General features: G+C 41.1%; 1 protein-coding gene across 3 annotated transcripts in view; it reads left to right on the top strand.

Moving 5' to 3' along the window:
- Window positions 1-24134, top strand: part of MXD1 (MAX dimerization protein 1) — a 33312-nt gene continuing 9178 nt past the window's right edge. The window contains exons 1-4 of one of the 3 annotated variants that reach the window (XM_027555711.1): window positions 1-741; window positions 6096-7365; window positions 8111-8210; window positions 13030-13059. In XM_027555711.1, the coding sequence (XP_027411512.1) occupies window positions 7293-7365; window positions 8111-8210; window positions 13030-13059 (203 nt within the window). In that variant the 5' untranslated portion in view covers window positions 1-741; window positions 6096-7292. The other 2 variants (XM_027555713.1, XM_027555710.1) reach the window with 2 other exon arrangements.

Genomic DNA, 24134 nt, shown 5'->3' on the forward strand with positions numbered 1-24134 from the left:
TGTCATTGGCAGGTGGAGTCTCTTCCACTGAACCATCAGGGAAACCTTATTGCCTCTTTTTTTAAGGGTAGCAATTATAGTTCGTTAAATGTGCTACATCAGCTGTACAACCTGTAGTACCCACTGCACAAGTGTCACTACCCCAAGCAGTTGGGTTATTCGGCTTAGACTTTTTGCCAAATGAGTTGAGTAGATTCCCATACCCTGACCCTCCGAAATACAGCCTATCTGTAAAGTATCTGCGATAAGGACTGTTTCTGACCACGCTTGTGCACATCTAAAGGAAAGCTCACCCACTTGTCTTATTGGGAAGCTAAAATTTCTAGGATGAAATAATATGCCCCAAATCAAACAATGGGTATTTGGATTGTCATTTTAGTGTGGTGTTCAGTATGATTGTCATTTTAGTATGCTGACTTGAGATCCTCAAGGCAGCATACTTTGTAAAGAAATAATCTGAGAATACCTAGTAGATCAATAGGTTCACTCTCTGTGAGCTAACTCCAAAGAAATGGAAGAGGAAGAAATCTTTAAAGATCTAGAGATGAGATCAAGTCTTGCTTTGAAGAAACTTTTATCCATCAGATCATCTGATTCTGTAAGAATAACAAAGATGGAGCATTCTTGTCTTCTTCTAACAGGCTGCTTCTCTCAGAAGACATAAATTGTGCCAAATCTTCTAAGTATCCAAATGTCAGAGTGCTCCAGGGCTCAACCCCTAGACTCTCCTGTCTGCCTCTGGTGAGTCATCCCTTCACAAAGCGTCAAATGTCTTCTGCTGTGGCTCTCCATTGTATACTTCTAGCCTGACTGTTTTATGGAGTTCCAGTCTTGTAGATGCACTTGGATTAGTAGGCACCTCAAATTTAAGATGAATTGACTTCTGATTTCCCTGCGCAGTCATCTTCTCTCAGGCTTCCCCATCTCATTGAGTGGCCTCTCCATTTACACCTTTGCACAGGGTGAAACTCCTTAGGCTCGTTCTTCGCTCCTCTCTCCTGTGTGGCACATGTGATTCATTAGAAATCCCTTCAGCTCTAACATTCGAGTATATTTTGAATCCAACCACTTTTTTCTCCCATATTTATTGGGATATAATTGACAAATACAAGTTTAAGATATTTAAAGTGTATATTGTGGTGATTAGATGTACTTCAAATCTGACCATTTTTCACCCACCTGTACTAACAGAAGCCATCTCTAATAGATTTCCTTCCTTCCCTTCTGCCTCAGTTTATTCCCCACCTAGCAGCAGAGTGAACCTTATAAATGTACCTCTGGTCGTTGCTTCTGGCTCTGATGGCTTTCTATCATTTAGAGTGAAGACCAGTCCTTACTGTGGGTGTACACATCTGTACAGTTTGGACCATGGCTTCCTGCAGCCTCACCCCTTGCTACTGCATGCAGCCACACTACTCGCCTCTTTGCTGTTACTTACAAATAGGTATGCATCTACCTTAAGAGTCTTCCTACTTGCCTTTCCTCCTGGAATGTCCCTCCTCTCCCTCCTCCCACCTCTCAGATTTACATGGTTAGCTTCTTTATATTGTTCAGGTCACTGCTCAAAATAAGGTCATTCCTGACTACCTTATCCAGAACAGCAGCCTCCCCTTCCCTCTCTATCCTTTTACCCTGTTTTACTCTTTTTTATTTAGCTTTTTTAAATTGAAATAAAATTCAACCTATTAAAGTATATCATTTCAGAGACTTCCCTGGTAGTCCAGTGATGAAGACCCTGCACTAACTTGCAGGAACTAAGATCCCATAAGCCCTTTGTGGCATGGCCAGAAATAAAGTATACCACGTTAGTGGTTTTAGTATATTGACAGTTATATATTTATCGCCAGTAATACTAAAATACTTTCATCATCCCAAAAAGGAACTCCATGCTCATTAACAGCTGTTGCTCATCCCTCCCCTTCCACCTTACCCTCCAACCCAGAAACCGCTAAATTTACTTTGTGTCTTTAAAGGTGTATCTATTCTGGACATTTTCATGTAAATGGACATTTCAAATGGATGGAATCACACAATATGTGACCTTTTGTGTCTAGCTGCTTGTGCACAGCACAGTGTTTTTAAGATTCATTCATCTTGTATCATAAATAGTACTTCAAGGGCTTCCCAGGTGGCTCAGTGGTAAAGAACTCACCTGCCAATGCAGAAGACAGACTTGGGTTCACTCCCTGGGTTGGGATGATCTCCTGGAGGGGGAAATGGCAACCCAGACCAGGATTCTTGCTTGAAGAATCCTATGGACAGAGGAGCCTGACAGGCTACAGTCCATAGGGTTGCACAGAGCCAGACATGACTGAAGGGACTTAGCACACACACGTCCCTTTTTTATAGTTTATAATATTCTGTTCTGTGGATGTGTGTGCATGCGTGTGTGCATGCTCAGTCGTGTCCGACTCTTTGCAACCCTATGGATGTAGCCAACCAGGCTTCTTGTCAGTGGAATTTCCCAGATAAGACTACTGGAGTGGGTAGCCATTTCCTTCTCCAGGGGATCATCCCGACCCAGGGATCGAACCCGATTTTGTCTCCAGCATTGGCAGGTGGGTTCTTTACCACTGTGCCACCTGAGAAGCCCCCACCTGTCACACTGTAATTTGTAATTCATCAGTTGATGGGAATTGGGGTTGTTCCACTTTTTTGGCTATTATGAATAATGCTACTATGGACATTTGTATCCAAGTTTTGTATGAACATACGTTTTCACTTCTCGTGGGTATGTAACTAGGAGTGCTATTACTGGGTTATATAGTTAAACTCCATGTTTAACTTTTTGAAGCACTGTCTGTTTTCCAAAGCAACCGCCCTATTTTATATTCCCACTAGCAATTTGTGAGGGTTCCAGTTTTTCCACATGCTCTGCAGAGTTTCCTTCTCCTTATAGTTTATCATTCCCTGACACTCTGTTACTATGCCTTTGAACTTTGAGAAGCAGGGCTTCTGTCTTGTTTGCTGCGGTAGCCCCAGCACCACAAGTGCCTGGCACCCAGTAAAGCATTCAGTGAATACCTGTACATGAATGTAGTTTAGTAACATTTTTTCACTTAACAACTTCTCTTAGTGTTGTTGTTTTTTTTAATTTGTATTGGAGTATAGTTGATTTACAGTGTTGTGTTAGTTTCTGCTGTTCAGCAAAGTGAATCAATTATACATACAGCCACTCTTCTTAAGATCTTTTCCCATATAGGTCATTATGGAGTACTGAGTAGAGTCCCTTGTGCTATACAGTAGGTTCTTACCTATTTTATATATAGTAGTATAAATATGTCAGTACCAGTCCTGCAATTTATCCCTCCCTCCTTTTCCTCTTGGTAACCATAAGTTTGTTTTCTACATTTGTGACTCTATTTTTATTTTTTAAATAGGTTCATTTGTACCATTTATTTTTAGATTCCACATATAAGTGATATGTGATATTTGTCTTTCTCTTTGTGACTTAAACTTCATTCCACTTCCCTAAGTTTTTAAGTTAACTTTTAGTTATCCAACTCTTAAATGAACACATTTTTCCTATAAAAATTTTAAAACATAACTGCTTAATCCCTTTTGAACAGTCCTGATTCACTGTGAATCCTTTGTAGTGTTTCCTTCCAGACATATATGTGTGTGTGTGTGTGTGTGTATGTGTGTGTGTGTAGCAGACTTAGTGTTGGAAATGAGGAAAAAAGCCCAGTTTGAGGTGTTTGGTTGGTTGGTTGGTTTTTTACACAGATAATATACTGCAGGGATCATCTTACAACTCAGCTATTTACTCAGCACTGCCTTGGAGATGTTTCCATGCCTATATATATATATATATATATACACTCGTCTTTTTTTTTTTAAACTTCTACATAGCGTTCTGTGTAATGTATGTACCCCTGTTTAGCCACTGCTCTGTTTTTAAAAGTAGCAAATATTTGTGGAGTAATTAACTTTTGCAGAGCAGTGTTTTTAAAGGTTTTTAAGTTTTAATTTTGTGATATTGGATATCATGATGTTAGAGTGTCCCAAGTAGCCACAAAGAAAGATTAATACTAAGTCAGTAAATCACAGTCCTGATTTTTACATTTCGAAGAATAAAATAAGTTCCTCAGAAACTCAGAAAACAAAATTCATTTTAATGTCATTATAGTGTTTTTTAATTCAGCATTCATCAGTTCTGGAACTTTTTAGACAGTTAAAGGATTAGAATACCAACAGTTGTGTTCTTTGTACTCTGAGGAACTCAACTGAAATGCACCTCTGTCAGAAGTTCCATTGCATTTAATAAACCTGCCATTCAGCACTGGTATTTACTACTATCCTCTGCCCACCTAGAGTATAAACGCCTCAGAGGAAGGAAACCAGGGCTTTTTTAAAAAAAATAAAGATTATTTGACAAATACAATCTTTTGTGCTTCCCATTTTCACTATATTTTTAGTTTCCAATTCTATCAGTTTAGCTTGATACCTGCTCAAGGATATATATAAACTGTTGTCAGCCTATGTTTATTCTATTTCATATGGCTTTTTACTTAAAATTCTGGTCATAAAATTTAGGTTCAAACATTCTGGAATTTAGGTTCTTATTCTGAGGGTTTTGCCTATCCGTTAGTGCTTGTGTAATGCCTTTGAAGTGCTAGATGCTGGGGGTAACCACTTCTTCATTTTAGGATTTCAGTTCTTCAAAATCTATACTTTCAGATTATCTAACTGGTCGTTCATTGTAATATATTTGTATAAAATAATTGCTAGAAAAACAAGAAAAAACCCTTTGTTTTATACTTACTGCTTGATATCCAGTAGGTGGCATCAGACACCCTTTGGAGTTCTTCATGATACTAATTCCTAGTTGGTATTACTGGTTTACTGATCATTTCTTCCAGTGCTGCCAGGGAACAGAAAGAGGTCTATTCCTTAGTCTTAATTCTCTGATTTTATATATTATATAATTTATTTTTGTTTGGAATTTAAGCTAAACCTATTGGTGTTTAAATGGTTCCTTTGCTATATCTGACTCAAATTTCAACCATTTTTCCTTTTTTAATTTTATAAGTGTGATTTTCAATCAGGCTAATTCCAGGGGAAGGATCATGATTTTGAAATAAGACTGGCTTTTTAAAAAAAAGAGTTGAGGATAAGAGAAAGAATAAAGAGATGCTAAATGTTCATAATAAAATCAAAGAGAAAATATAGAAGTACACAGAATCCAAAATTAAGAATGAAATCAGTGTTTTTACTGTCAGTAAAAACTGTATTCATTACTGTTTTCAGGTTTGTTTTACAAATAACCTGCAGTTAAAAATTATATCTTTATAATTTTTATAAACTTATATCCCCAATTCTAGCTTTTTGTGCTTTTTTGAAAACTTTTATCTTCAGTGTATTAATTGCTGTAAAGAAGCAGCTTTTAGATCCAATTAACCATTAAAACCAGAAAATATGTGTTCTGTATGTAAGGACTGGGTTACTCTATTTATTCTTATTCTTTTGAGTTTAATGGATTTGTCAACCATTAGAAAAGACATATTTAAAACTTACCATCATAATTACATGTTTTTCTTTCTTTTCCCCGTGTTTGAGTGTCACTGTTTGTGACTCATGGAGATCCGGTTCTTAATTCCTATTTTTTGGAAAAACTACCACCCATAGTATGGGCTTTGGGTGAAACAGATCTAGGTTCAGTTTCCATTTCTGGCTGAAAGGATGTCTAAGAAAGTCATTTAGCTTCTCTGGGCATCAGTTTCCTTATATACAAAATGTAGATAATTAACCTATCTAGTGGGGTTCTACTGAGGATTAGCAATAATGTAGGTAAATTACCTGACAAGCTATTGTTTTCACATATTGGCAACAATAAACTGTTTAAAAGCTTTGTTAAATATGTTCATGCTTTACTCATTTCTATATTCAAGAGTCTCAATTTACCAAGAGTTTTATTTCACCTTTTTTAATGGAGCTGTCAGTGTATTATAACTTGGGTCTCGAGATAGCTTAAGGAACAATTCTTAAAAATCTTAGTTCTGTTCTACGTACATTTATATTTGTACCACACACACACAAACATCATTTATAGCCGTCTTGAATAGGAAGTATTCTTTTTGAATGTTTTCCTCTAGAATTAAAAGAGAAGGAAAGACTCTGAAAGAGATGTCAAACAAATCTCAGAATTCAACGTCAATTGCAGGTACAGGAAGTTTCTGAGCTTTTAAAATCCACTCGCATGAGGGAGTAATTAGCCAGCACTTAGGGCGGGGTATACAGCCTCGCGATTCCAGTGCTTTCTGGGGAAAGAAAAAAAACGCTGGGTGGCGAGCACTGAACACAGTCTCCCCCGCCGAGCGCTACAGCCACGTGGCGCTCGCCGGAGCCCCAGGCCCACCGCCCTATCGGGCTGTCGGCGGGGCCTTTGGTCCCGGAAAGCCTGGAACCTCTGGGCCGCAGCCAGCAGGCCCAGAGATCTGGCCCCGAACCCGAGCAGGGCAGAGCGCCCAGGTGACGCGCGGTGCCAGCTTCCACTCTAGGGGCGTCCAGCAGATCCCCGCAACTTTTCCCCGGAGACCCGTTCCGGCAACAGGTCCGAGGAGGGGTCGGTGAATCATCGCTGCTCGGTGCCTGGGTCAGCCCTGCAATCCAATGCCAGATTCGGGTAGGAACAGCCCGGCGTCTAACCACTAGCCATTCAGGGATCGCTAGCCAGGGGAAAGATGACGTCATCGTAGCTGGGCGGTGTCGGAAGGTCCCACCAATGGGAGACAGGCAAAGTGGCTTGCTCTCTGTATCTCTTGGCCAATACTAACAAAGCAAAAGGGGGCCCGGTTGTTGGTATAGAACCAATGGAAAACAGAGAAGGAGCACGAGGCGGAGTTGAGAATCCTGTCACCAATTGGAAAGAGGAGGTGGAGCCCGGGCCTTGTCAAGCGTGACCAACCAGGGAGAGGAGCGGACTCTGAGGGGCGGGGCCGTAGTGCCTTCCCCCTATCGGACAGGTCTGGGGGCGGGGAATTCTTTGGGGCGCCCAATGAGGAACGCAGCCGAAGTGGGCCTGTCAAGAGAAGGGCCTGGGGGCGGGGGACAGTGAGTCGGGGATAAACACTCCGCGGCGGTGGCGGCTGCTGCTCTTCTGTAGGTTCTGTCACGGTGTCGGTGGTGCCCAGCTCGCCGGTCCCCTCCCCCTTCCGGCGAGCGTGGTCGCCAGAGAGGCTCTCTCAGCCCTGCTCTGCGGGGTCCACAGCGGGGCGCGGGTGTCCGGCGGCGGCGGCGGCGAGCCCGTGTTCAGTGGGGGTTGGTCCCGTGGCTCCGGCCCCCGGTGCAGAATGGCGGCGGCGGTTCGGATGAACATCCAGATGCTGCTGGAGGCGGCCGACTACCTGGAGCGACGGGAGAGAGGTGCACGGGGACGGGAGGGGTTCGGCCGGAGCTAGTGCCGGGAGCTCTGAGGGGCCTGGCAGCGGATCCGGGCGCCCAGCCTCTCCGGGGGTGGTTGGAGGAGCTGAGAGCGCGACCCGCGAGCGCTCCCAACCCCTCCAGCTTTCCCCACGCGCGGTCCGAAGGGAGGCCGTCGCTGCCCCCAAAGTCAATGAATGGGAGTAGAAAGGGACTGCTGCCCCCGGGATCCTGAGCGCTTCCCCCTCCGCACCCCGTCGCGAGTGGGGTGCCCGGGGCCCCCTCAGCCAAGCGCTTGGTTTACCTCACCCGGCTCTTCCCGGCCCGCCCCAAAGTGGGCCTGGCGCCGGGTCTCCCAGTCGGCGGAGCAGCGCCTCCCTTGCCCCGCATCCTCCGTCCTCGGCTCTGGCTCCCGGTGTCTGGGCCCGCACCTTCGTCTGAGGCCAGTCCCACTTAATATACACCAACCTGCTGGACGTTGCCAATGGGAAACTCAGGCTCCATGAGACTTGCTGTCTTTCTCAACAATGAGCAGCTGGAATGCTCCTTACACCTGCTCCGAACTGAGGGTATTCACTCAATTAAAAAAACAATCATTGTTCTAAGAATTCCACCTTGCTCCTTTTAATTATTTCCACAGTCTTCTTTTAATAAAAAATAACTCCATTTTTAAAAGGAAATATTGTGAAGGGGAGAGAGTGTTGACTGTTCTGTGTTCATTCATTAACTGGATCCTCCGGTTTTCTAGAAGCTGAACATGGTTATGCCTCCATGTTACCATACAATAACAAGGACAGAGATGCCTTAAAACGGAGGAGCAAATCCAAGAAGAATAACAGCAGTAGCAGGTAATTTGGTAAACATTTTCCTTTCTCTTTTAGGTTATGCCGCAGATGATACTGGGTTTTAACTGGTAAATGAAGCGGCTATCTTGATTCAGTAATATATACATAGTCCTAAGGCATTGGAAGAAACCCTTCTATTTGGGTTGAGGGGACTGAGAAGAAAAGAGAAATGGAAGTGTTTTCTATTTCTTTATGAACTTTTTCCCCCCAGAACTTAATTTTGCTTTTCTTCCCTTTGGAACAAAAAATCTGTGGAAACTTCAAGTGGAATTAAGCAGCAGTGACAGTATTTTGCCTTCAGAAGTTGAAGATTCAGGGCAAGTTTTCTATAGCTGAAAATACTGGACATTACCCACTTTTTACTTTTCATAGTGAAGATTTTATAAATATGTTAAAGTATTGATTTGGCATAGGTGGTAGGATTTCATATTTGACGTGTAAATTAAATACAGTGATATGTCTGATAATCTATCACTCTATTTATAATGGCAAAGAGGAACAATTGAGGTTCAAACCTGCTTTTTGGTGATGGAGGAATAGATTGATATAATATTAAAATATTCATATGCCACAAGCTTTTTACGTTAATCATGCAATTCTTGAAATTTGTAAGTCTCACTGGAAAGTATTTGGTTAATGGTCAATGAAATCACATAATAAAACCCTGAATGTACTTCCTGGTATAAATGAGTACTCCATTAATGCTGTTGCACTCCCTTTTCCCCCTCTTTCCCCTGAATATATACGTTAGCTAGGAAATCTGTTTTTATTAGACTCATTCAATTATACCTTTTATTCCAGTAATTGAAAATCATTGACATTTTCCTTACTGATTTAGAATCCTTGTCTGTCTCCCATTCTCATGAACACTCTGCAAATAACTGTATTTGGTTAGTGTCTGTGACATTATATAGACTACTAAAAGCCAGAAGTTTCCCACTTAAACCTTTAACTCCCTTGTTCTTCCTTCCTCTTCTGTCCTTGGTTCACCCCATTGTCCTTAGCGTTGGAAGAACCACAGGATATGAGTGAGCAGCACATATGTGCCGAGCTCTTAAATAGGAAGGCACGGGAAGGATGAACCTGTTAATTAGTTACCTGGTGGTTCTTCCTTTCCCTCCCACCTTTGGCATTATCTGAAGGTGGCAGCAAGTAGATCTGTGCACGAGTGCTGACAACCTTTAAGAAGGTTGATGCTGACTTGTAGTGTGCAGTGGTATAAAACAATATGTGTTGCTTTTTGTTACAGTATTTTTTTAAATAACTTTTTGAAAAGACATTGAAGCCTTTTGCTTTATTTTTATGGAAAAGTATAGTTCATTTGTTACTTTTACTCTTGTCCACTCATGATTTGAGAGGAATTGTTCACATTAATAGTCAAGGCTTAATCCTTAGTACTTTGTTTTTTCCTAAGTTTCACAGAAAAGTTGTTGAGGGGATGTTCAGTGGTGAGGAGAAGGGGATGTTGTTGAAGAGAAGTAGCTTGGCCCCAAAAGGTGATTGCCATGCTATGCCATGCTAAATCACTTCAGTAGTGTCTGACTCTGTGTGACCCTATGGACTATAGCCGGCCAGGCTCCTCAGTCCATGGGATTCTCCAGGCAAGAATACTGGAGTAGATTGCCATTCCCTTCTCCAAAAGGTGATTAGGAAAGAAAAATAATGATAGTTGAGAATTTCAATTCAAGAAATAGATTCTTTCTCTTTTCTTTAATATCCAGCTTTATTCCTGGGAAAATGATTGCAACTCTGGATTTGGGGGAAAGCTCTATTATTTCTGTAAATGGATTTGGTTTGCTTTCCATAGTTAGAAACAGGAGGCTCTCACAGTTTTCCATATTCTTGACTAATGATGAATTCGTGCAGTAATTTAAGTGGTGCAGGGATCTCTGCGAGACCATGATTAAACCTGGAGATTGCACCAAGCAAAACAGATGAAGCAACAGCAGGTTGTTTTCTTTAAATGTAATCACTTCCTTCATGACCTGTTTGGAATGACCCTTACCTGAGCAATGAGACATCTCCCCAGAGAATGCAGTTTGACCCCTTGATTTGAATCAGACTTATATCCAAGGCCATTTATGGTCAGAATTTTGAACTGTTGTAAGAGCTATAGATTACTTCTGGTTTACATAACCATTGGTAACAGTGTATGCTTGTTAATTCAGGTTGAAATGCTGAGCTCTTTGCTTGTAGCATCTGGGGGTTACTCTTCCTTGGACAACAATAAAAATAAATAAAATTTAGCTGCATAGCAAACTTCTTGGAAACTGAAAATGCAGATCTTAAGTTTCTCTAATTGCTTGTCTAAAAACAAAAACAAGTGAAATTGTGAATATTGATTGTTCTGGAATCATCTGGAGAACTACAGGAAGATGGAATTTTTTTTTCTTTCCCACTGATTTTTTAAATCAGTTACTTAAATAATTACATTTGAAATCCAGAGTTTTTAAAAGTGTGTTTTGTTACATTGGTGAAGCAGGCATTGGCATTCATGTGAAAGAGGAAGTTCAGCCCTTGTCACCCAGTTCTTTTATGAGACAGTGGTCATATAGCTGACTTGACAGTGTGAGTCTTTTTTAACCCAGGGACTGGTTTGGCTTAGTTATATTTTTGTTAAAATATATTTTTAAATGATGACATTTGATCTTTTATCAATGAGTCCAGAGTTATCCAATCTTTTCAGTAATCACATGGAAAATGATTTTGATACAAGGTGTCTATATATTCTTATGCTTTAATTAAAAATATAAATGTTTTCCCATCAACAGAGTTGGCAGGGAGTCTCTGGACGGCCTTTTCTGAATGGCCTCCCTTTTATTAAAGACAAATTCAGTTTCACTAAACCAAATGTACTTCAGTAATGCCCTAGCCGTTAGGTGTAAGTCCTCTTGTAAAAATCACCATGTGTTCAACACTCTTAAGTAATCAAATAAGATCCATAGTTTCCAAAACTCTGTTCAAAGTTTGGAAAGAGTTGTGCTGCTTATGGAATTTGTAAAAAGATTATCTTGGGAATTCTTAATTTTTTTATATGTATCTTCAAAGAATCCAGATGGCATAAGGGTGACTTGTGGTGTCTGATTTTTCTGTAATCGGACACCATGTTCTTTTCAAATATCCACCCTTCTCTCCTCCACCTCCTTAGAATGGTCCATGTCTACAGTTAAACAGGGTAATTTTGACCACCTGTCATCATATATTTTCATCCATCTAAAAAATGTGCCAGACTTTGAACTTGTTATTCTCTGTTAAAACCAGAATGCCACGTGCTATCAAGCCAAAGGTTTGCAGTTGCATGCCAGACTCTTGTTAACAGTGATATCCTGCTGGCCATTGCAGGAAGTGAAGTATACATCAGAAAAACACTGAAGGGTAACCAAGTGAATCAACTTAAAGCTTTTAAGTTAACCAGTTTTAAGGTTCATATAGCCCTTATCTAGAAAACAAATATTCTAAGATTTAAAATATTGTCATTATTGTCTTGTTTGTTTTTCCTTGTGAATGAAAATTGTATCCCAGAAGGCTTGTGGAAAAAAAGTTTAGTGCTGGATTAGAAATTTCCCATTTCAAGAATGCCCCAAATCCCACAACTAGTCTCTGGTGTGAATGAACGGGATGGTGGTGCCCCTTGCTGTGAATGAATGGTCGAGCATTCACAGAAGTAGGGTTTCTCCATGATTACTCTGAGAATTTATTTCCAAGACCCAGTAAAGTTCCAATTATTGCCCCACAGAATTCTTGACCTGAGCCAGGGTGTCATCTCTCCTGAACTGATTAGATTCTAGAGAATTTCCAAAAGTAAGGTCAAGATTCAGTTCATTTATAATGCTGGCAGTTTCCTCAAGTTTATTTTTAACTAGTTGGGATGAGTTATTTGAGATGGACACTGAGATAGCCACACTGACTGACTTCTTGTGACATCTATGAAAACCTGTCCATGAATCCATAGGCCAGGCCTTATATTCAGGGTCAGCTATAAACGCACTAATAGTCTGATTTCACACACACCTGTGCTTTCATCCAAACCTCTCTCATCACTTTTACAGTTGCTACCTCATTGATCCACATGTGTTCTGTAGATAATTGGCAATCATTTTTATTTCCATTTTACACAAGAGTTAACCAAGGACAGGACGGTAAGCATGTGTATTTCTTCCACAGTATCAGTCAGTGGCAAAGCTGGACCTCAGATTCCACCCAAAGGGCTGCCCTTAACCAGCCTGTCATCTTTACATTGAACTGAGTTTTGGAAGCCCCTTCCTAAAAGCATTTGGTAGCTCTTCAACAGTAGCATCTTTTGGGAGGTTGCATGCAATAAAATAACTTCAAGGAGTAGAAAGATTGAGGGAAGAAGGGTTATATTTATCCTTTTAAAACTGTATCCTATAGTCAGACAACCTAGCGTACAATTTTGGTGTATAGTACACCTAGAGAACTGCAGAGCTGGGTGGGGATGCCAAATTTCTGGTGTTCCATGCTCAGCCTAAAGAAAGCCTTGTGGTATTATATAACCCAAATTCGCATCACATTGTGCAGTTGTTTTCCCTTTGTATAAATAGAACCCTTTTATTTCCTTTCTTAAAATGGATTACTTTTCCACGAGGGAATGCATGCCTCTCAGTTTGTCACTTCTTCTTGAATGCTGTTTGAGATATTTATGTTTATCTATTTCCCCAGAGGGACTAATTTCTTAGGTAGAGCCCTTCCTCTGTCTTCTCTCCTTCCAGCTTGAGAGAGAAAGAAGTTAAAATAATTGTGTTGGCATTGGAGCAGTCCTTTAAAATAAGAATAATGTTTCTCTTATTGTTCCCTCTTTCAGATCGACTCACAATGAAATGGAGAAGAATAGGTGAGTTGAGGGTTCCGGGTGTGGGATGGGGGGAGCTTTGATGTATTTTTTCATTGACACTTGGTTGCTGCTCTTGGCTTCTCACAGTGAGCCCCTGATATTAGAGTTCGCTCAGTATCCTGTAATCAGCACTGCCTGTAAAGCCCTTAGATAGATGGACTCCCCAGCTCCCAAGATGACACCCCCAACCCTCATCCCCACAGCCTGCTGTTCCCCAGCAGTGCTTTCCCTGTGACTATTCTAAGGCCAAAGCGTTTTAAGTCAGAGGTAATGTTCCCACAAATAGTGTTTTTCAAAAATTACATGCTACTGAATATAATTGGTAGTGCTGTCTTAAATCATGTACACACACAGATATATATACGTGCACATACAGAAGTTCACTTGTGAGTAAAGATGCTCAAAATTTAGGTAAATGTATGCAAAGCAGAAATTGGAGATGAGGAGGCAGACCACCCTCCCTGGGCTCCATCTTACCACATCTCACCTGATTCCCTTCTGCTGCTCATTTGCCTCCTTATTTTTCAAATGATGTGGCCTAGTCACTCTCAACTCTGGTTGCACATTAGAATCACTTGCAAAGCTTTTATTTTAATGTTTTCTTTTTAATGTTTATTTCCATTAAATATAGTATACACATACACTCATATGAGTTGGGAGGGCATGGCTCCCCACTCCAGTATTCTTGCCTGGAGAATCCCATGGACAGAGGAGCCTGGCAGGCTATAGTCCCTCGGGTCAAAAAGAGTCAGACACAACTGAAGCAACTTAGCATGCACACACAGTCATGTACTCTTTGGGGTAAGAGAACACATTTTTATTTCTGCTCATTTTATAGAGTAACTTTTTATTATAGAATTTTTCAAATATATAAAAGTGGAGTGAATAATGTAATCAACTTCTATGTATCCATCACCCAGCTTCCACAATTATCAGTATTTTACCAATCTTGTATAATAAACTCTCTGGGGAGTGTTTTTAAAAGCACCTTTTCTTCAACCTCTGGTAATGCAAAACATAACCACTTGCTTTTATTATGCTGAAAAAAATTAATAATTCTCTGTGGAACTTTAGGGAACACACACACACACACACACCCCACAATGCGCACACACACACACACACACACCCCACAATGCGCACACACCCCACAATGCGCACACACACACACACCCACACACACCCACACCCACCCCCCACCCCCCCACACACACTGCTCAGACCTCACCCCTAGCAATTCTGATTTAATTGGTTTGGGTTGAGATCCTGCACTAGTATTTTTTATTTATTTATTTATTTTTTCATTTTAAATTATACTTTATTGTACTTTTGTTTAAACTACAAAAATAATGTATCTTTGTTGCCATAAGCCAAACCCAACAGGGGTGTACAAATAAAAAGCCATGAAACCACCCTCCCCCAGAGCCGACCCCCTTCCATACACTAAGGTAATCCCACTGGGCAGACAGGAGTGTCTTCCTCCAAGTTTTTGTACCAAGCAATATGCTGCTGCTGCTGCTGCTGCTAAGTTGCTTCAGTCATGTCCGACTCTGTGTGACCCCATAGACGGCAGCCCACCAGGCTCCCCCGTCTGTGGGACTCTCCAGGCAAGAACACTGGAGTGGGTTGCCATTTCCTTCTCCAATCTGGTCTCTGAACTCCCATCAATTTGAAGTACAGGCTGTCCATCCAGACTGAGTGCTTTCTCAGTGCTCTGCATGAACAGGATGATGTGTGATGATGGTTCTCTAAACACATGTGGTTATTTCATGCAAACCCTCTTTGAAGAGAGTCTGACTCTGATAGTCAGAATCTGAATGGCATGTTTCATCAGTGAAAGGGAAGACCAGACCTGACAAGGGAGGAGAATCTTGGAACAGGCCGTGTGTGTGTGTGTGTGTGTGTGCACGCGTGCGTGTGCAGGCTGTGTGTGTGTGTGTGTGTTGGAGATGGATGGTAAGTGTGCCTTGCACATGTGCTTCTCCGCATCCTAGGGAGGAGAATCTTGGAACAGGCCAAACATTTAGCATTACTCCACCGTGTGTGTGTGTGTGTGTGTGTGTGTGTGTGTGTGTGTTGGAGATGGATGGTGAGTGTGCCTTGCACATGTGCTTCTCCGCATCCTTCTCCCCTTTCAATTTCTCTATGATTGTGACTGACCATGTTTGAAATCAGACCATCTTTATGCATTAGGGATTTACGTATCATGAACTGGAAACTCCAGAGTATCTCTTCTGAAGGTGGAAAGGTAGTCTGATGTGGCTTCTCTTTCTCATCTTTAGATTCTCTTACATCTCCATGGTTTTTAGGGGAACTGGTTAACTGGGACTGTTTCTGCTGAAAAGCCTCCTAGTTCTCCTCCTCCTCATAGGCATTTATTTGTATTATTAAAATGTCATCCCTTCAGGTAAAGGCTCTTAGGTGTACCCAGCTTTGTGCTTCACCTCTGCAGGAATGCCACAGGATGTCAATTTTATCATTTATTTTAGCAGTTCAAGAATGTTTATTTTCTGCCTACCATGTCTTAAGAGCTTGTGCTCAGTACTAGGGTATTAAGTAAGTTTATACTGGGGTATGAAATCAGCATGGTCTCCATCCTAGAGAAATGTAGTTTGTCTAATGAGAAAGATGCAGAGACAGTCTGCACAGGAAGCGATGGAGGTAAAAGTTCTAGAAAACTGGATTTGAAGTCATAACTGGGCCAGTTGCTTATAATTCAGATTGTGCCCAGGCAACATTTGTTTATTGAAGGGCTAGTGGTCTGGTTTCCTTATTGTCCTTCCTTTTTTGGAATTTGGTCTTCTACGGTCTTGATCGTTTATCCTCTAGTCTAAAGCATGTGAGCAGAAGAGAGGGAAGTAAGGACTCACATTTAGTTAATTTAACCAAGCGCTGGTTGCTTCAGTTGGGGGACGGGGAGGGGTGGGTGGGGTGGGGAGGGGGGGGTGGGGTAGGGCGGGGAGGGAGTTAAAGTTGTTGGGTTCTTCTCTTGTAGAGTAGATGCTTATGATTTTAGGGTTTGATGGTCAATTGAACAGCTGTATCTCCTTGGTTTTCATAGCTGAATCCTACAAAAGAAGACCACTTTGCAAAATGCTAATACACTTAGGCCATTTTTTCCTTAACATCACATTAAAAAAAAAAAGATTGCTGTGGCTCTCAAAAAAAAAAAAAAAAGGCAATTGAGAAAAGAATTCTAATAATTGGATTTTTTTTTCCTCTTTAACATTGCAGAGTTAATTAGATTTGTGTTAAGTTTTTTTCACACCAAAACCTTTTCTGTGGCTCTTAAGAGATTCTGAATAGTTGGTGTGCATCAGGACTCCACTATGAGGATATTATATTCAAACTGCCCGTTTAATAATCTTGGCAGTGGTGGGACAATTAAAAGATTTCTAGAATGGTGGAGATGGAGGTGGTAGTGGCAGAGGCAGCAGCAGTAATTTTCATTCAATAGACTAGGCATTCATGGAGCACCATAGATGCTGGGTACTAGGTGCTGGGGTCCAGAGCCCATCAGAACCCTAGCCCCCAGGGTGGAGGGCTCAGTTTGGTGTCACTGTAGATACATCTGTCACTTGGTATGTGCTTCTCTGCATTTTAACTAATTTTGTGGGTCTAGCCTCCTAAGGAAACACCCATGGTGAGTGTATGATCTTTCTTTCGTTTTAAAACTGATCTCATAGAAAATTTTGAGAAATATAGTGTATTGTGTGCTCAGTCGCTTCAGTCATGTCCTACTCTTTGCAACCCCATGGACTGTAGCCCGCCAGGCTCCTCTGTCCATGAGATTTTCCTGGAAAGCATACTGGACCAGATTGCCATGCCCTCCTCCAGGGGATCTTCCCCACCCAGGGATCAAACATGCATCTCCTGAGTCCCCTGCATTGCAGGCACATTCTTTACTACTGAACCACAGGAAAGCCTTCAGAAATCATACACTAAAAATTAAATCATCCATAATTCTAGCAGCCCAAGGAGATCAGTGAAACTTTGAAATGTATTTTTCAATGGTTTTTTGGAAAGAAACTTTTGAAATAGTTTAGTAAGTTGGAAAGTTCAGAAAAGCACAAAGAAAATAAAAATCACTGGTAACAGACCTTGCAGCAGCAACAACTGTCAACATTCCTACTAAGTTCTGTGTCCACTAGATTTTTGTGCATACTTTTTAAAAATCAGTATTACATCATATGGTGTGCCATAACTCATATAACCAGTCTCCTATTTTAGGTTCTTCCCAGTATTTTGCTGACATAATTGATGCTTCCTTAAACTATCTTATAGATAAATAGATAATTATTTCTTTAGGGTAAGTTCATGGTTGTGAAATGACTGGTATCCAAATGGTTGTGGTTTTTGATATTGACTGCTAGATTGCCCACCAGGCAGATTATAGGCCATATTTTCCTTCACCTTCGGAAGTTTATGTTTTAGCTTAGACTTTTATAACTTTGATAGATAAAAAGCAAACACACAGCTTGTTTTAACTTGCATTCTTATATTACTAAGACAGTTTAACAGTTTTTATTATCTTTGACAGTTTGTGTCTGTGTATGTGAATTGCCTGTTAAATAAGTGTTAGTTGCTCAGTTGTGTCCAACTTTTTGCAACACCCTGGACTATAGCCCACCAGGTTCCTCTGTCCATGGGATTCTCCAGGCAAGAATATTGGAGTGGGTTGTCATTCCCTTCTCCAGGGGATCTTCCCAACCCAGGTCTCCTTGCATGGTAGGCAGATTCTTTACTGTCTGAGCTTCCAGGGAAGCCTGTTAAATAAGCTTTGCCCAATTCTCTACTGAGGCATTTATCTTTTTCTTTATTTTGAAAAGATTCTAAAATATGAAGGGTGTGTATGAAAGAAATTGCCCCTTGGTGGGCTTTCCTGGCAGTCCAGCAGTTAAGACTCCATGTTCCCAGTGCAGGGTGTGGGTTCAATCCCTGGTTGGGAAAGTGAGATCCACAAGCCATGTGGCCAAAAAAAAGGTGTTGTCCCTTCAGGTGTCATACGGTCGCCCTGTTTGTCATTTACCTTTACAGAATCGGTTGCTGCCTCTGTGTGTACTAAATTCAGGCTAAGTCTGATTCTGGACTTGTTATTCTGTTCCACTGATTTGTCTGTTCTTCCTGCACCAGTGTACAGTTTTAATCATTGTGGTTTCATGCACTTCAGGATCTGGTGAAGCAAATCCCTATTCTTCCCTCCTCCTCCTTTTTTTTATTTTACCAGTTTATTTTTCTTGATGAATTTCATAGTTAGTCTTTCAATTCTCCATACCCCAAATTCTTTGGGGATTTTCAAAATGCAAACGAAATAATTTCAGTATAAATTAACCTTTAAAAGTACATGTTTACATATTAGAGTTTTCCATCCAGGATTTGATGTGTGTGTTCATTTACTCAGATCTCTTTTATGTCTCTAAGCCAAGTTTTGTTGTGTTTCCATGTGGATCTTACACATGCCTTGTAAAAGGTATTCCTGGATTTATGTGTATATATTTTTAAATTGCTACTGGTTTCCCACTGTTGTTACCACTAATTAATTATTGTTGGGAGGTGGGAAACCTTTTAGTCTTTGGTTGCTGTGATATGCCCTTTATTGATGATAATTGTGCTGTCTCTTTTCCTTAGCTGGTAATTCCTCTGGTTTGAATGCCCTTCAATACGCTGCTCAGCAAAATGGAGGCTGAGTGAATGCAAATACGCTGCAGCCGGTGGGTCAGGAGTCAGGTGCTTGAATGGGCTCCTTTTCAAAAGAAGGCTCTAGCATCTCCTTTAATTGTAGACACCCATTTTTTCTGGAATGGTACACACATGCAGGCCTTTCTGGAATTAAGCAGCTGGTCTAGAGAGAGTACCTCTACCAGAGTCTTCTGACCCCATGACAAAAGATTTCTGTGTGTGCTCTGTGAGGAGGACTCGGCAGCCTGACCTAAGCTGTTGTTTTTATCTGGTCAAACAGTATTTCATGGCATCTGGTCTGACTTGAGAAGCCATTCCAGTCAGGTCTCTCTTGGCAAGATATGCTAATAGACTGCAGTTCCCTAGAGTTGTTTCTTCTGGAGTCTTGCTTTTCAAATGGCCAGACTCCCACGGAAGGGGTAGGGGCCTGAGTTGTGGTGTGCATTGCACCACTCTTCCGCTTTTGAACACCCTTGACCACATTCACATTTCACTCTAGGATGTTGTAACAAATCCACATTGTTTTGTTGCTACAGGGCCCTGAGGACACAGCCAGGTCATTACAAAGGAAAGGTATAGGCATTAGTGTACAGATCTCTCTGGTGATGGTGTGGAGGTGCACCCTAATTTGTGCTACTATAATCCATTTTCCTGAACTGTACCTCTTGGAAGAACTTGTAGAAGAGACATGCTAATTATTCAGCCAATTTCAGGCACTCCTTGACTTTTTGTCCTAGACATTAATAGTTGAAGGGTGAGATAGACCTAGCAGGTACTATAATTTATATTTTGTGTTTTTTTAAAATTGGGCTCTATAAAGGAAATATTAAATAGATTATTATGTATTTAATACTTTAATATAGAACTGACGTTATTAAAATGTAGTCAGCATGAATTACTGTTTATGCATTGCGTACTTAGTGTCATGTTCCCATACAGTGAGGATGTATGGCTATCTTTGTGTATTTTACAAAGGTTACCATCACAGTTATGAAAGATCTTCAAAACCTTCCAAGATTCCACTTAAGTCAGTAATAAGGATGCATTTGGCAATATTTATAAAGGGACCATTTTAGAAAAAGGAAAGTACTTTTTTCCCTCAAAGAGTGACTTGTATTCTTCCCCTGGATTTTTTTGTAATCCAGTAAGGCTTTGGTCTCAACCCAAAATCTGGAGAAGGTTATGATTTCCGTGACCTGTAGTCACTTTTAGGGGAGAAATTTTTGACACCGTAAGATTTATTTCTTCTTAGTCTATACTAAATATTCTTTTTTAAAATCACTATGCAGCTCATACATACCCATATTACATACCCATATTGGAAATTATCTTTATTCAACCACCAATTATTCAACCTTCCCTGGCTCTGGAAGATCCCCTGGAGAAGGAAATGGCAACCCACTCCAGTACTCTTGCCTGGGAAATTCCATGGACAGAGGAGCCTTGTAGGCTACAGTCCATGGGGTCACAAAGAGTTGAACACGACTGAGCGACTTCACTTCACTTCACCCTCCAGTTATCATATAGGATTTACTATTTAATTGGCTAAATCTGTGTCCACACAAAAGTAGGAGAGGAAATAGGTATGGTTTATGTAACTTATTTTCTCCCTTGGTAATAGTCTTAGGCCCAGTTTTAATGAAAACTAGTACTCGGTGAGGTCCAGTGGATCATGTTCATTAAGCATGGCTTTCCTCAAAGAGAAGGCATGTGAATTACCAAAGAAATCAGGTTCTACTATTAGGACAGCATCTGCAGATGCTTTATTATTTGTAGACTCAAGTGGATTAAGACGAAATGGAAGACAGTCACTTCTGTTAGTTGGTAATGGAAGAAACAGAACAAATAGATACATAGGAGGTCTGCAGCATGCAGGTAAAAGGATAAATGAATGTTATCTATTTGGAAAGGGAAACACGCTTCTAATCTGTGAAAGCTTGAAAACCCTTATGGAGAAGTTAAGTCAAACAAGATGTAGATAAAGGAAAAGAAAAAATAATGTTCGGTAGAGGGCAAAGGAGGGTCCATTCTAGAACTTTCAGTGAGAGCTGTTATTTGTCACAGCCTGGAGGTAGCTGAGATAAGTGATTCTGCAATAATTTGTTTATATGTTTGAAGTAAACTTAAACTTTTAGTACCTCGAAGGCAGTGACTTTGTCTCACTCAGCATTCTATCACCAGCACCTAGGAAGGTAGCAGTGCATAGTAATCCTTTGAGAGATGCTAGAGGTTAATAAGTGAATGAAACAACCAAGTGTATATTTCAGGATTTCCATCTGTGAACCTGATTACTTATGTGTCCTCTTCACTGGCTACCATCCTGTTGGCTCTGCCCCAGCCTGGTACGTTTTTGTGTCATACATTTCACTGTGAAACTCTGGCAGCGAGAGTCCAGTTACATCCTCCATAAGAAGAGTAATGTCTGATAACAGTGCCTCTCTCTCAGTACACTCACACACACACCTGCATACCCTCTTTCACACCATTCCTCCTGGTCTTGGCTACATACGATCAGGTAGAACTTTAGGGATAACAGAGTAAATTCAGGAGCACTGTCTGCAAATAGCATCATCTCTACCTGGAGACTTACTTTTTTGTTGCATCTTTCCATCAATTTACAAATCTGCTCACCTGAGCGAGAGAGGTGTGGATAGAATCAAAGTAGCTTGAGTCTGGAAGCAGAAATAAAAAGAGCAGCATTCAGAATTGTCTGAGAGCACACTGGTGAACCCAGGTGCCTTCTGTCAGTGCCAAGCTTGAGTGGCAGGAAGTGCCCCCCAAAGGCCAGAGCCCACTTCACTGATGACCTCATTCACTTGCAGGTTTAATTTTCCATAATTCATGGCTGACATGAGTTAAGGAAAACTAAGAACAGAACTAAGTCATATCCAAATATACCTTATATTTAAATGTTTAATATATTTAGAATGTCTTTTGATATTTATTCCCCACTCCCCTACTATTTTCTGAGTAATCTGTTCTTTTCCAAGGATTTGCAGTGTTAGCTCCATTATATGCTCAATTCACATCTATTCCTAAGTCTGTTTCTGGGAATTTTTTTCTTCTCTTCCTTTGATTTGTCCACCTTTTCCTGTATTAGTATATTCTATTTTTAATTATTGATACTTTGTAATACAACTTAATGATTAGTATAGCATAGTCCTCTTCATTCTTCTCCAAGAATTTTGGCAGTCTCTTTATTCTTCTGGATGAAGTTTAATTTCCCAGCATTAAGAAGAATGCTGTGGGGATTTTTTTTCTCCTGGAATTATGTTAAATTTGTAGAAAAAGTTGGGTAACATTGATATTTTTACCTTGAGGGTTCATATCTAGGGATGTGCTATTTTTTCCATTTATTCAGATTTTCTTATGTCTCTCAGCAAAGTTTTACAGTTTTCTTCCCAGAGAGCCTTCCCAGACTATTTTAAGTCTGTACTTAGACGTGCTTTCCTTTCTTCTTGCTATCGTACATGAAATATTTTAGGTTTTCTGGGTATGGATAACACATCCGGAAATGAGCTTGCATTTCCAAGGTCCATACATATTTGCCCCAATTTTTACTTGTCTTTGGCCTTCGAACTAGAGATGTAAGCAGGAGTCTTCATGTGATTTAGATGGTTCCCTCCATACTGCGGAGTCCCTTCCAGCCCTGCCTCTGCATGATGGGGGTTAGCTTTGTAAAGTCCCTGCTAATATTTTAAATGTTAAAAAAAAAAAAAAAAAATAGTACCTTTGGCATAAGCAAGACCTGTATCTCCATAGAAAATGGATTAGATTTTCCACTAAATCTTTTAATGACAAAAGATGTCCGTTTTCCTTAAGGAAGAGTTGAGTGAACTGGATTTTAACCAGACAGCCTCTGTTTACCGAGTGAGACACTCTGAGTTCCCTGTTGATTTTGAAAGGAATATGATAGGGTTATAATTATCTGTGTTTGCTCCCAGCAATTATCCTTCCTCAAAGGAAGCTAGGATTGAAAGAATAACTGCTACCATATACAGAGCACTTCCCGTCAGACCCTGGTCTGGGCTTCCATACCCCATCTCAGTTAATACTCACGACAGGCCTCACAGGGAGGCATTGTCATCCTCTACTGCCAAGGAAACGGATGCTGCATGGAGTTAAGTAATCTGCTCAAGGTCACACAGGAAATAAGTGGCAAGGCCAGAGTCCCAAACCTTTACCCTAATCACTACACTAATATTTGGTTGTATAGTGACTGACACATTCAGAATATAAAAATAATTAAAAACAAAAATAAATAAAATTTGAGATACTAAAAAAAAAGCATACCAAAGAGAAGCTGTAGTTTGCATCTAGTTTAATTATCACTAGTTATAGGCCACACTTGACTCTGAGCATCCAGATCAAAGATTGGTTTCTCTGTACGACTGTAGATCAAAGGTATATCAACCTATTCACAATAACGAGAGCAATATTTCTGAAGAGTCAGCAGATGAGGTTTGTCAAAGTCCATCACTTACAAAGCAGTTGGATCAGTGCAAAAAGAGGAGGCAGTTGGGGCAGGAGGGGGCCAGGATTTGACTACCCTTTTCTGCTGGTGGCAGGGTCGGGGTGGGGAGCTGGGAGGCAGCTCTAGACAACAGGAAGAGGTCTGTCTGAATATGTGATGAGAGGGGATCCAAGTAAGGGTCAGATGGAAGTGTCGAGTGGCTTCCTGTTGAGGAGATACAGCCAAACCTGCTAATTCCTGGAAGAGGGGGTTAGGCCAGGTTCACGGTGGAACAGTAGGCTCCTTCTAGAAGGCCAGAGCCCTGGGCAGGGGAGGGGTCAGGCTGAGGACAGAGAGCCGAGACAGGAGCTTGTTCTACTTGTTTTAGATCTAGGAGGTCCATGTGTGCTCACGGCTGGCTGAAGGATTCTGGGTCCCAGCTTGGGGGTAGGGGTGTGTCTTGGAGTCAAGGACCCTCAGTGGAAGCTGCTACAGAGGGGTCTGTTTGCTTTTCTGCATCTGGCTCAAGAATTGAATTTCACTGCTCTGTGATAGAACTGAAGCTTCCTCACATACCTCATCCCTCCCCTGAGGTCGGTCCAGGCACCAGCCTGCGGATGTGTGTGCGGCATGGTGGGCAGGGCAGCTATGGGGCTGGAGCAGTGAGGCGCTGTAGCAGGCCAAGGCAGGCACTCCAAAGACACCTGCTGGTTTTGGATCTCTACAAAATCCAGCAGCACTGCGGCCCTATTTTCATAAAACTAGGTCAGCAAATACTGAACGAACATGTATTACTCTAAGCTTGAATCAGTCAAATGGCTGATTTCAAGTTTCACAACTGGGAGTGTTCTTTGGCCACCCACATTTGGGGAGTGAAATTGTCTTTTCTGGGCCCGACTCCCTGAATAACTAGAAATGACACTGCATGGAAAGATGACTTTTA

The sequence above is a fragment of the Bos indicus x Bos taurus genome, chromosome 11 (genome assembly GCF_003369695.1).
Source record: "Bos indicus x Bos taurus breed Angus x Brahman F1 hybrid chromosome 11, Bos_hybrid_MaternalHap_v2.0, whole genome shotgun sequence".
NCBI lineage: Eukaryota > Metazoa > Chordata > Mammalia > Artiodactyla > Bovidae > Bos > Bos indicus x Bos taurus.